A 13160-nucleotide genomic window follows, 5' to 3' on the forward strand; every position below is an offset into this window, starting at 1 on the left:
TCCTTTAAACTGTTTTCTTTCTACTTCTTGCTACCAAATGTTTGTTAGGGCAGAGAAAGCTCTTAAATGTGTTACTGGTTTTCATTTTGTTCTTGATAGAGGTCAAAGATGACATCTCTGATAGCATGTTTATTCTAATAATTAATATCATATGTTTTCTTTTCGGCCCCATCCAATTCTCTTTTCTTCCTCTCCTTCAAAGGCAAGCAATAAAAAAGCCGATAGCTGCTTTCAGCTATAAAAAGCTTTGTTTAAAAAGACCATGTGTATATTCCTATGGCTTTGAAAATCTTTTTACCTACTGAGAATGAGCTGAAGAGCGCTCAGTTCATATCTTACCATAGTCATAAAACCACTGCTTGTTTGTTTTATTAAATGTCTCCTCACATAAATAGATAATAAAAATACTTACAATAAAATTGATTTTTTTTAAAAGAACTTTTTTGTTTCTAACTTATAGTAAACTTATGCTGAGGTTTTCTTGGAAAGATTTGTTCAGAGAGGGTTTACCAGTGTTTTCCTCTGAGGCTGAAAGACTGCGAAGTGAAGTGATTGTGAAGATTATTCAATAACTACCTTATCAGACACAGTCTTCTCTGCATCTTCTCTCCGTTTTCAGATGCTGCCAAAATGGAGTCCCATGGAGGCCATCCTACAATGCACAGCCACTTCTCGTAGCTGCCTGTATGAATCCATTTTGCCAGTGTCTAAAAATGGATAGACGACTTGGAGAACACGGGGAGGAAATGGGGAAGCGACGGGAAGAGGCGTGGGATGGGAGGCCACTCCAGAAGTCGGGAAAATACGGTAGGGAACAAAGGAGGAAGGTTCCATCTGCTTTCCCTCTGCCCATCCGATGAGTTCCTATGTTTACTGGCTGAGCCAGAATTTGAACCCTGATCTCCAGAGTTGCAGTCCAACACTCAGACCACTACAGTCTGACTGCTGGCCCTCTTAGATTTCTGCAATTTTTGGTGTCAGGTATGTGTCTCCCATCTATTCAAACAGGATCTGTATACAGCCATCACTGTACATTAGTATGTGTTGTCATGATTTCACAAAGCAAACAATCCTTGACAACAGAGATTTTAAAATGAGAGCACACCTCTTTCATTACTTCATGCCCATGTGAACCGCCCCAAGTCCCTTAAGGGAGATGGGGCAGGATACAAAAATAAAGTATTATTATTATTATTATTATTATTATTATTATTATTATTATTATTATTATTATTACAGCCAATGAAACACAAAACATACATTTATCTCTTTTTATGTGAAATAAAATATATAAGTAGAGTCCAGGCTTAGCCTTAGGGTATGTCATATAGTTTAACTAGTGGAGATTCATGTAGTATAAAATTGGATCTGGATTTTGTTCTTGTTGAACCCCAAAACCGAACTAAGCTTATTTTTAGCTAAAGGTTCTATCTCAGGATTACTCCAGTTTTTTATTTCAGCAGCCTAATTAGGATGGAGATAGTCCATTATTATATGGAAACAGGAACCTATGACAAACAAACAGTGATCTATAAGAAGATACAGATTCAGTTTTTTCAACACCTGCTCCATAAGGATGAAACAGTAGTACTGTTTCATCCATAGCCAAGAAATTATTGGAGACTTCCCCGCAAATGTGTGTAGATGTGCCTTCAAGCTGCCGGTTGACTTATGGCAATCCCATGGATTTCATAGGTTTTTTACGGCAATGAATACTCAGAGGTGATATTTAGGGACCTGGTAGTGTCACAAGAGATAGTGCCTTATGAAGTCATTAAGCATGACACAATAAGCATCATTCCCAACTCTTCAGAGCATATAATTCAAACAAAAAACACAAGCCGAACAATTAAGACAAAGTAGAGAAAGAAGAGGGTGAATTCTCGACGAGTTTCTAGACAAGTGGTTCTCAACCTGTGGTTCCTCAGATGTTTTGGCTTTCAACTCCCAGAAATCCTAAACAGCTGGTAAACTGGCTGGGATTTCTGAGAGTTGTAGGCCAAAACATCTGGGGACTCCTGGTTGAGAACCACTGCTTTAGGTTGTCTACAGTAGCCATTCATAGCTATCTGCAACAACAGGAATCAACAGCACACATTTTAAAAATCTGTTTTTAAAGCAATCCTCTTGCCTAAGTTTCCTCCTTTTTTTGGCCCAGAGAACAGGCCCTGAGATCTGAAAATCCTACCACTCCAGAGGTAAAGTGGACTGCAATTCCAATCAACCCTTATTAGAACAGCACAAAAACTAGTGTGGCTCCAACAGAAAAAAAATTCAATCAGTAACAGCACATATGCATCCATATTTTTCTTCTTTTTCCTTAACAGACATGTCATTAAATATATTTGCTCTTTAACTAACAAAACATGATGAAAAGCTTTCAAACAATACAGAATCATAAAGATAATAGTAGTTGTAATAAATATTTGAAGATCACTGCAACTTAAACACAGTTAGAAATAATTTGAGATTCTACAGAAGCAGCTCCTGACAGATTTGATGCATTGTTTTTCATATGTGCATAAGTACAAATAGAGACGAGACAGAACTGCTGGAGGAAATGGAAAATCAGATGTGCTACATATGAAACAAATAATAAAGCAATATTCCCCATGATGAGAAACAAAACCAGATCCTTTCCTTTAAAAAAGTAGGCTATTTTTTATGAAACAAAACTATATGCAGAAACGAGTCAACAATGTCTTTCCCAAGTATTCTCTTGATTAATTTAAATAGCACATGAGATGCTGGGTTGCTTTGACAAACAGATAAAGTTTTCACTTAGACATCAAAATAAATAAATCCTATTTTAATGTTTCCTTGGAACCCATTATCCAGCATAGTAAGTACACCTCGCCCGCCACGTGAAATAAAACTACCTATAATGAGGTAACCTACATATCAGACACTGATGGGTCCTGTGGCTGGAACCCTTCATGTATGACATGTCATCACCTTCATTATAATACATGGAGAGCAGTGCAAAGGGATCTGCTGCCATGTACTATTTGGCTGTTCTGGGTGTAGCTATACACCCATGACTTACGAGTTTTTCCGGCTTGAAGCCTCCTCGGCAGAGGGTAAACTGAAGCCGCTCCAGAGGCAGTTGGGTGAAAAGCAGCTCTGGCGGCGTTTGAACTGAAGTTTTTCAGGCAGACAAACCATTCTGATGGCATTTTGAGAGATGGATGAGCATGGAGGAGAAAAAGAGAAGGAAGCAGTGAGGAAAAGAAGAAATAGCAAAGCAGAGAAAGAAAAGGAAGGCACTAGGGGAATTGATATGGCAGGAAAAGACCGTCTAAAGAAAAATATAACATGGAAAAGAAACAGAGAGGAAAGGAAGAAAAAATGTAAGCAATGTGTAATGCACACTGAATTTTGTATTCTGCAACAAATTTCTTCTTTCCAAGGGAACACTTGGATATAACTCTACAGGAATCCACGTAAGAAAAATGTTAAAACTCATAAACAGAATTGTTGTTTTATCTTTTGTTCCCAAAGCAGATCAGAGTTCATGAAGATGCTACTTGTCCAATCCAATTTGATCATCTTCCTCTGAACCCTTTGTTCCACTTGTACACAGGCCTTATTACAATTTACCAACAAAGTGATGCCTGCAACTCTTATGAAGCATCAACCATTGTCATCTACTCAAACTGTTTAAGTCTACCAATGCAGACTGATAGTAACAGGGAGCTCCCTGAAGATGCTATGCTTCTACATTCTAAATCCTCAATGATTTTAAAATCTGTTTACTTTTATGTTCAGCAAGCAATATACAAAAAGCACTTTTAAAAACAAGTGTAATAATAGGTATCAACAATCCTTTACAGATACATTGTTGCAATTTATCCATATGCCTACACTCTGCTGAGTTTCTTTCAAACTTGCAATGGCTACTGCTAATATATTATTCACAGTGCAGTTCATGTGAAGCTGTTGTTTTTGGACACACATTATTTGATACTGATTGTTTGGCATTGAATCTTGCTGGGTGTTGTGAGCCGCCTTGACTCCCCTCGGGTGAGAAAGGCAAGGTAAAAATATTGTAAATAAATAAATACTGATTATATGAAGATGCTCCGCTTTTGGGAGGAGGGAAGTAGGCTCCAAGAGTGCTACTACTCAATGTCTACAAAGTAATAAAGAATACAGAGGTCCTGTTTCAATACAAACGCTTTCTCACCTGAGCCCAAACTGGAAGTCTGTACAAAACCACTATTATGGAGACCACGGTTCAAGTGCCTGCTTGGCTATGGAAACCCATTGGATAACCTTGGGTAAGTTACACTCTCTTGGACAAAACCCCTTTATACAGTTCTTATAAATCGGAAATGACATGAAGGCTCACAACACCAACTATGTGATAGCCACAGAACCATAAATAGTGACACATCCTTTGGCATAACCACATTTGCTACTCTAATGCTACAATCTTTTCAAGACTAATATTGGAGGAATTTGAATTGAAAGCATGAAGGGGACTCTACAACAGATTTTTTGGATAAAAGTCTGCTGAACTTAATGTGACTTACTAAGTATACATAAGGCATTACTTCTTCTATTAGTATCTCCTAAAAGCAGATTCACATATAGGTGACTACAGATACTGAGTAGCTAGTAAAATGGAAAAAAACCAGTCAAGTTAGAGTTTGATCAAGATGCAAAATTAATTATTTTTTATTTTCAAACTAACACTTCATCTTGAGAGGGTTTGCAGCTAATATTTCTTGCAGGAAGTTAGATCTACTATACAGTTGGGTCCTGTGGCTATTATGAAGCTAAAACATTTGGGTAGTCAGGGAGGGGTGATGATCCCAGGTCTTCCACCATATCCACTAGTGATCTTCCCACTACATTGAGCTTGGAAAGTTTATTTTTGTTGTTAACATCCAGCTGCTAGTTCCAACCAGAGTACACTCATTGAATCAATGGGAACATCATACAGTAGAGTCTCACTTATCCAACATAAACGGGCCAGCAGAATGTTGGATAAGTGAGTATGTTGGATAATAAGGAGGGAGTAAGGAAAAGCCTATTAAACATCAAATTAGGTTATGATTTTACAAATTAAGCACCAAAACATTATGTTATACAACAAATTTGACAGAAAAAGTAGTTCAATACGCAGTAATGCTATGTAGTAATTACTGTATCAAAATATCACGATGTATTGAAAACATTGACTACAAAAATGCGTTGGATAATCCAGAACGTTGGATAAGTGAGTGTTGGATAAGTGAGACTCTACTGTACATTATTTTGATGAAATAGGTCTAAGAACTAAGTTTAGGCTGAGGACCACAACTTTCAGAACCTCCCAGCCAGCTTGGCCACCCCACATGCATACTGGAAGACTGTGGGAATTATAATCTAGGGGGAAAAAAGTTTTCAGAACTCTGCCCATGCCTTGGATTCATGTTCAGAGAGGAAGTTTGCTAAATGTGACAAAGTTCTGTTCTGACTGCAGAAAACTTATAGGGAAGTAACACATGCCAGCAGCCTTTCCCTCTATAGCCAAGAATCTCATGTGTGGGCAGCGTGTGTCACGGGGGGAGAGATGAGGAGATGCAATGGCAGGAACAAGGCATGTTCCATTCTCTGCCCACATGAGTTTAAAAATGCAGAAAGAAGAGGCCAGAGCTATAGTTATGCAAGCCATGAGTGAGTCCATACTGAAAGGCATGCCCTACATCGGGGCAGGGCTGAGGAGTTCTTACTCATAGGATTCACATGTACAGAATGAATGTCTGCCAAAGGAGGATCCTCACACATAACAGCTTTAGGAATAAGGAGTTGTCCTCATAAACATTTACACTGGATGGCTGTATATACTTTTGGAGACAATCAGGGACAGAGATGATAATGAAGTTCTGTACTGCTGTTACTCATAAATATTACATCTGAGTTCGGCTTGTAACACCCAAAGAGGGCAATATGCAACAGGTCTAATACCATATTTGCTCGAGTTTAAAATGCCATCAAATCTATTGCGCACCTCAATTTTCAGAACCCTGAAATGGGGAAAAACGTATTTTCTCCCAAATGTAATGCTCAGCGGCAAAAGGTGCGCTTTTTGTAATTTGACCAAAAAAGGTGTGCATTACAATTGCTGCCTGCTTAGAATACAGAAATGTTGGAACATGAAAGCTTCGAGCAATGGAAAAGAAAACCTTCAGTTGCATCTAGGCTGCAGAACAAATCCACTTTAATTGCTTTGGTTCAATGCTATGGAGTCCTGGTCCTTCACTGACAGAGAATGCTGATATCTCACCAAACTACAAATCCCAGGAATGCACAGAATTGAGCTATGGAAATTAAATGAGAGATGATGTCACTCAAACAGGAGTTTCTGAAGCAGCTTCTCCTTTTGCTATGGCTAAGCACTAAGATTACCGTATTATGTGAATCTAATGCGCACCCTAATTCTGGTGAGATCATTAAATTTGATTAAATAGGTAGTGAGGTCATTAAACTTGAGTATATACAATTATATATTAACGGGTCTAACATATGCAGTACATGTACATTATAACAGGAAGATCTTGCAAGCCAACTTAAAATTAACTGTGTACTGTAATGTTTACCTGTTTATTTCCTTTATGAGATTGTAAGAACATTTTAAAGCATTTGTGGCTTCAGTAATGTAACTAAGGAGAAATTGTGTGTGGCAGGACCTCATTGCTTTGCAGTGTTTTAATATAAACAAAAAGAAGATCACTGCCATGGACATGTGAATAATTAGCAAACAAGTAGCTGCAAAATAGGAATCTCTCTCTCTCTCTCTCTCTCTCTCTCTCTCTCTCTCTCTCTCTCTCTCACACACACACACACACACACACACACACACTGTACTCATTTTATTGCAAAATAAATACACACATGATGAGAACAATGAATTTTATAAAAATGGAAGATGCTGTGTTTGTCTTAAATGTTACCATAATGTTTTAAAACATTTTGGCACAATTTAAAACAACCCTTCCTCGCGAGGCCACTCCTCTCTATTCCACTCCTCTTACTTCCTTACCTCAGTGTAGAATGCCTGCTAGAGCGGGAAATGCTACTGCCAACGGGAGAAGGCAAGTTACTTCCTCGATGAAGATCTTCTATCGAACGGCTCCAAGGTTTAGATTTGTCCATTGAGTTTTCCATATTGTTTTCCAAGCTTTCAAAGTCAAAGCTGAAAAGGAAAGAAATCGAGATTTCAATTTTGATGTTGTTGTGCCTCTGGGCCATTTGTTGTGTCTTCAACCTATCACAGGGTTTTCTCTGAAATATTCCTTCACATAGGATTTGCAATTGCCTTCCTCTGATGCTGGAAGACTGTGTCTTGCCCAAGGTCGGACAGTGGGTTAACATGACCAAGATGGGATTCATTCCTTGATCTCCTAGTATCCTAATCCAACATTCAAACCACTATATCACACCGGTTCTCCTGAGATTTCAATGAGGGCAATTTTCTTTTAAAAAAACAGAGAAAGAAAGAGAAACATTAAGAGCATTCCTCCCCCCGCCCCCCATGCTGAACATCTCCAGATTTACTGTGTCTCAATAGATTATTGTCAATGATAAAGCGACAGAGGACACCATAAAATGTTTTCCCTTGAGCTGAAAAATTGCTGGTTTAACATACATTTCACATTACATTTGGATCTTGAGAAACAGGAAAAGACAAACCAAGGAAATATCTTATAATCTTGTATTTTTCCAAACTTCAGTTCTGAATGAGTAGTTGAAGGACAAGTGCTAAAATAGATCACTCCGTTTTCTAGTGTTAAAGTAGATTATACAATTTTCTTTTAATAAATCAGTAAATTACTTTTTTGGACTATAACTTCTAGAATTCTTGAACCAAGAATGATAGATTATAAGAGTTATAATAAAAAAGTAACTTTTCCAAAACCTGGTTCTAATTAGGCGTCAGTTGTTAATATGCTATTGAGCATTCACCCTGATAAGAATAGCCAAAAGCAAATTCCCAATCTTATCATACGTAACTGTGATCACTACAAATCTTGCTTTGTTTTGGCAAGTCTTCACTGTCTGTCCAATGGTAGCATCTATTGTGTGTGTGTGTGTGAATATACCTTCAAGTTGCCTGTCAATCTATGATAATTCCATGGATATCACAGGATTTTTTTAAAGAATACTCAAGAGGTGATTTTTGCCATTTCCTTTCTCTGAAATACAAACTACAACACCTGGGATTTGTTGGCAGTCTCATATTCAAGTACTAACCAGAACTGGCCATGCTTGACTTTCAAGATGACCAAATCTTTTGCCTTTATGGTATTTAGGCCTTATTGCCTTACATTTATATTGTTATAAGGAGTGAAATATGTATGACACAAAAGATGCAATTTCAGACAGCAGCTTTCTGAAAACAAAATTGCAAATGACCACACTATATGTTGTTTTACATCTTACCAATGCCAACATATTTTAATGCTTCATCCACTTACTCCAAACAACCCCCACCCCCTAACACTATGGATTTGTAAACCACATTTTACTTACGTGACTGCATATTGTGCAAATGACAAATATTCCACCAAAACATTTAGGCCTTTGTTTTCTTCATTCAAAAACTCTCTGACCCATCTGTTGGAAAAATCATTTAGAAAGGCATCAGCATATCTGTATTAAAGAACATCAATCTATTCCCATCCCTCGCCTCCAAAAATAGAAATCCACACTCATTTTAGGATGAAAAATATCCAGTGTAAAAACTGTTAATTTGTCTCTCAGCCACTTTGCAGCAAGGAATGGAATGGTGCCACCAAAAATCTGACAGCTTTAAGAGCACAACAAATCTTAATCATTGGGGCCCCTTCCACACAGCCATATAACCCAGAATATCAAGGCAGATAATCCACAATATCTGCTTTGAACTGGATTATCTGAGTCCACACTGCCATATAATACAGTTCAATGTGGATTTTATAAAGCTGTCTGGAAGGGGGCTGAGTTGATTTTACCATTGAACAGAGTGAGATACCCCACCTCAGAAAGATCTGGTGGCACCATTTGAGGACACCACTGTAATTTCTGAATGTTGTATGCACCAAAGGACGTCATTAACAATCTTAATGTAAATACAAATGCCTCTGGTTTTATTGTTTGATCAGGAATCTGGAAGAGAATTTGCTGTGAATCAAACAGTAACATGGAAGCAAAACCAACTCAATTGGACTACGTCAAAACAAAAACAGATTCATGGGGGGAGGGGGATCCTTTAAGGGGAATGTGGACCAAATCATACCGATGATATTTAACTCATTTCAAAAAGAAACTCAAAGCCTCTATGGGGCTCAAAACGTATTTTAGTTCGGCAAAACCTGATATATTTGATAATATTGCACTTACTTAGTGGTAACCTGTACATTGTTTCTGGGCAAAGTTAAATTGCACAGAATTCATAATAGGGAAACAATATCTGAAGGCATGCAACATGACTCTGGAGAAGCCTTTAAGGGGAAAGCTGCATAAGTTTCTAATTCCAAGGAACTAATACTAGAGTTCATGAATGGGGTACTTAGACCACCACTACTGAGTTCTATTTGTGTGCCTTCAAGTTAACTGTTGACTCATGACAACCCCATGATTGTAATAGGCAAGGAATAATCAGAAGGATTTTCCCATTACCTTCTTCTGAAATATGCCCTGTAGGTAAAGCTAAAGGTTTACCCTGACATTAAGTCCAGTCGTGACCGACTCTGGGGGTTGGTGCTCATCTCCATTTCTAAGCCGAAGAGCTGGCGTTATCCGTAGACATCTCCAAGGTCATGTGGCTGGCATGACTGCATGGACCGCCATTACCTTCCCGCCGGAGCAGTACCTATTGATCTACTCACATTTGCATGTTTTCGAACTGCTAGGTTGGCAGAAGCTGGAGCTAACAGTGGTACAGTAGAGTCTCACTTATCCAAGCCTTGCTTATCCAAGCCTCTGGATTATCCAAGCCGTTTTTGTAGTCAATGTTTTCAATATATCGTGATATTTTGGTGCTAAATTCATAAATACAGTAATTACAACATAACATTACTGCGTATTGAACTACTTTTTCTGTCAAATTTGTTGCATAACATGATGTTTTGGTGCTTAATTTGTAAAATCATAACCTAATTTGATGTTTAATAGGCTTTTCCTTAATTCGCTTATCCAAGCTTCTGCCGGCCCGTGTAGCTTGGATAAGTGAGACTCTACTGTATAAGATATTCTTAATGAAGGGAACTGTGTTATTTATATTTTGTCTCAGAACAGTATACATGGCCTCCTGGGCCATTTTTAGCTTCACAACTTCCATTGTATTAAGACGATTCTGCCAGACATGAAGACCATGGTCAAGAGCAAACAACATTTTTCTGTAAAACTGATCTTTCTATGTTAAAAAAGAGTTTACGTTTTCACAATCATAACACATTATCAGCTCAGTCCTAGCATTTGCTAATTGGGAATAAATACCAGAGAGCTAAACAAAGTTTTCATTGTTTTAAAGACACCTCTGGGTATTAGGGTTTCGGATAGTTAAAATAAACCCAGGCTTGGACAAACAAAGGATTGTTCCAGCAGCCAACTTCGCACCATGTAAGTTTAGTACAGTTTGCCAAATGATGACCATTCATCCAGTTTTGAGCTGGGAAAGGAAACCATGAGGTAACTTTTGCCTTAAGGCTATGAAGTGATCATATGCTTCCACCTGGCAGAAACCAAAAATCCTGGAATCAACCTGGAAACTTTATTTTTAAATTGTTTTCAATAGATGAAAATGTGTGATCTTATGCTGTATGACCAGTTTTTACGAGATAATTTTATTATGTGAAAACTGAGGTGGAAGTCTAATAGTAGCTGTTAAAATGCCAATGTGTTTTTGAGTCCTGAGAGATTTATAGGGACAATCACCAAGCAACATTCTGGATGCAACAACAGCTTGGCTATCTGTGCGAATCAGCCTATTTCTGGTTCCATTAGCACTGCCATATATTCCCATTTCTGAATTCAGATAGTCTGTTTTTACTGGATTATATGGCAGCATAGACTCATATAACCCAGTTCAAAGAAGATCATCTGTCTGGATTATATGCCCGTGTAGATCCAGCCTTAAAGTACGTACATTTGTGAATTACTTGCTGGGGGTTTTGCCTGAAGGAAGTGAGATAATTTATTTTAAGATAAAATGGGAAAAGTCAGCAAATTATCAACCAAGCTTTTGGGATCTCTACAGCTTGAGCACTTATTTAAAATGGATGTCAAACCAAATTAGAACATGGTGTGTGATGATAATATGGGCATGATGCTGCCATCCCAAATTGTAGAGTTAGGCTTCAAATCTGTACCCAGTTTCTTAGGAGTAATCTTAATAATGACTTATTCTTGACTGAAGCATCATTTAGGTCCCATCTATACTGCCATAAAATCCAGTTTCAGAATGCAGATTAACTGCACTAAACTGGATTATATGGCAGTGTAAATGGGGCTATAGGCTGGTGTCAAACTGCTATAATTCTGAAGTGAATGTAGCCTCGGTGTCTTACAATGTAATGTTCTCTTGTCTTGAAATATGATGAGATAATGCACCAGGTCCAGGAATCTTAAGTGTGGCAGATGCTTTGCTGCACATGTAAGGATGCTATTTCAATTCTAAAATGATATATGTGCCTAGGTGCAAATAAACTGCAAACAGTTTGTACAGTTGACTTTCACAGCAGACATATATGACGTCAAAGTCCTAATGAACCTAGCAGAAATGGTCTCTAACTCCTGTCACAGAGAACATCTGGCATTACATTTGAGTAAGTTGTACATTTTGCTTGGCATTTAAAAATAGCTATCTTCCAAAATGAAACAGGTGTGTGTGTGTGTGTGTGTTGAACACAAGCACTCTTCTACTAAATATTGAATTTCATCAGGGCAGGGGTATAATTATAGAATGTGAAGATCAATGAATAACAGAAGTGTTGCAATAACATGCAGACTTCTCCAGCATGTCATCACATTGCCCGAATGTTCTCTTCGCAGCCAACTATGTACTAACAATGTTGGCTTAGCTTTGGTATTCCATGGTCAATTACACTTCAAGTAAGCTGGAAGGCGGAATAGGATGGCGGGCAAGAAAACCAACACTTATTGAAAGAGAACCCTTTTGTGGAACATCTACTATATAAAATATGTAAATGAATACACTTAAAATGAAGCTCTCTTTTGAAGAAACATAATTATTGAATGTACCCTAAAGTTTCAATATCTGAGCAGTGTGTGTGTGTGTGTTTGTGTGCATGCATGTGTGTGTGTGTGTTATGGTGACCACATGAATTTCATAGGGTTTTCTTAGCCAAGGAATACAGAGATGGTTTTGCCAAATCTATCCTCTGAAATATAGCCTATAGCATCTGGTTTTTGTTGCTTATCAGTATTAACCAGGACTGACGCTGCTTTTCTTCCAAGATCAAACAGGATCTGTCTGGTGCCTTTAAAACTAACTTACACTAGCAATCCATAGGTTCCTTATGAGAAACCACAGTAGTTCTTTCCTCACTCTGGACCTAGAAATTTGCAAGTTCTTGGGGCTTTACTGGAGGAACCTCAAAGAGAACTTCAATAACAGGTACCAGGGTATCCAGAAAGACAGTTTACATGAGTGCATTTAAGCTATTCATTTTACATATAGTGCCTTTGCTGGCCTGGTCAAAACCTGATGGCAGGCCTGTAGAACTTGTCAACAGTAAGAGGGCAATATTAGATAGGTTAAGCCCCTTGTGGCCGCAAATAAGTTTTTATCGCCTCACTTTCCAAGTAAGGAATAATTAATTATTAAGATTGTTGCTGTTTTGTGCCTTCAAGTCGTTTCAGACTTAGGGTGACCCTAAGGCAAACCTATCACAGAGATTTCTTGCCTTCCTCTGAGGCTGAGAGAATGTGGCTTGCTTAAAGTCACCCAGTGAGTTCGGAGCCACAGTCCGAGATTCAAACACTACACCACGCTTTCTGAATTCTGAATTCCTTCCCTCTTTGTTTCCTACCTCCCTTTCTTTTGTCCTATTCTCTGTTCCTCCTTCCTTCCCTCTCTTTTTCCTACCTTCTTTCCATCTTTCTCCCCTCCCCTTCCCATTTTTCTTCCTTCCCCCCTCCTTCCCTAAATCTCCTACCTCTCGTTCTTT

General features: G+C 38.3%; 1 protein-coding gene across 10 annotated transcripts in view; it reads right to left on the minus strand.

The window, feature by feature from the left end:
* Nucleotides 1–13160, minus strand: part of fmnl2 (formin like 2) — a 235800-nt gene that overhangs the window by 63478 nt on the left and 159162 nt on the right. For 9 of the 10 annotated variants that reach the window (XM_008117713.2, XM_016996227.2, XM_016996233.2 and 6 more), the window contains exons 5-6: nt 8521–8604; nt 7031–7183 (exon numbers count right to left, since the gene is read on the minus strand). In XM_008117713.2, the coding sequence (XP_008115920.2) occupies nt 7031–7183; nt 8521–8604 (237 nt within the window). Of the gene's footprint in view, nt 1–3046; nt 3181–7030; nt 7184–8520; nt 8605–13160 lie in introns of those variants that run through there. The other variant, XM_062965787.1, reaches the window with a different exon arrangement.

This window comes from Anolis carolinensis, chromosome 1 (assembly GCF_035594765.1).
Source record: "Anolis carolinensis isolate JA03-04 chromosome 1, rAnoCar3.1.pri, whole genome shotgun sequence".
NCBI lineage: Eukaryota > Metazoa > Chordata > Lepidosauria > Squamata > Dactyloidae > Anolis > Anolis carolinensis.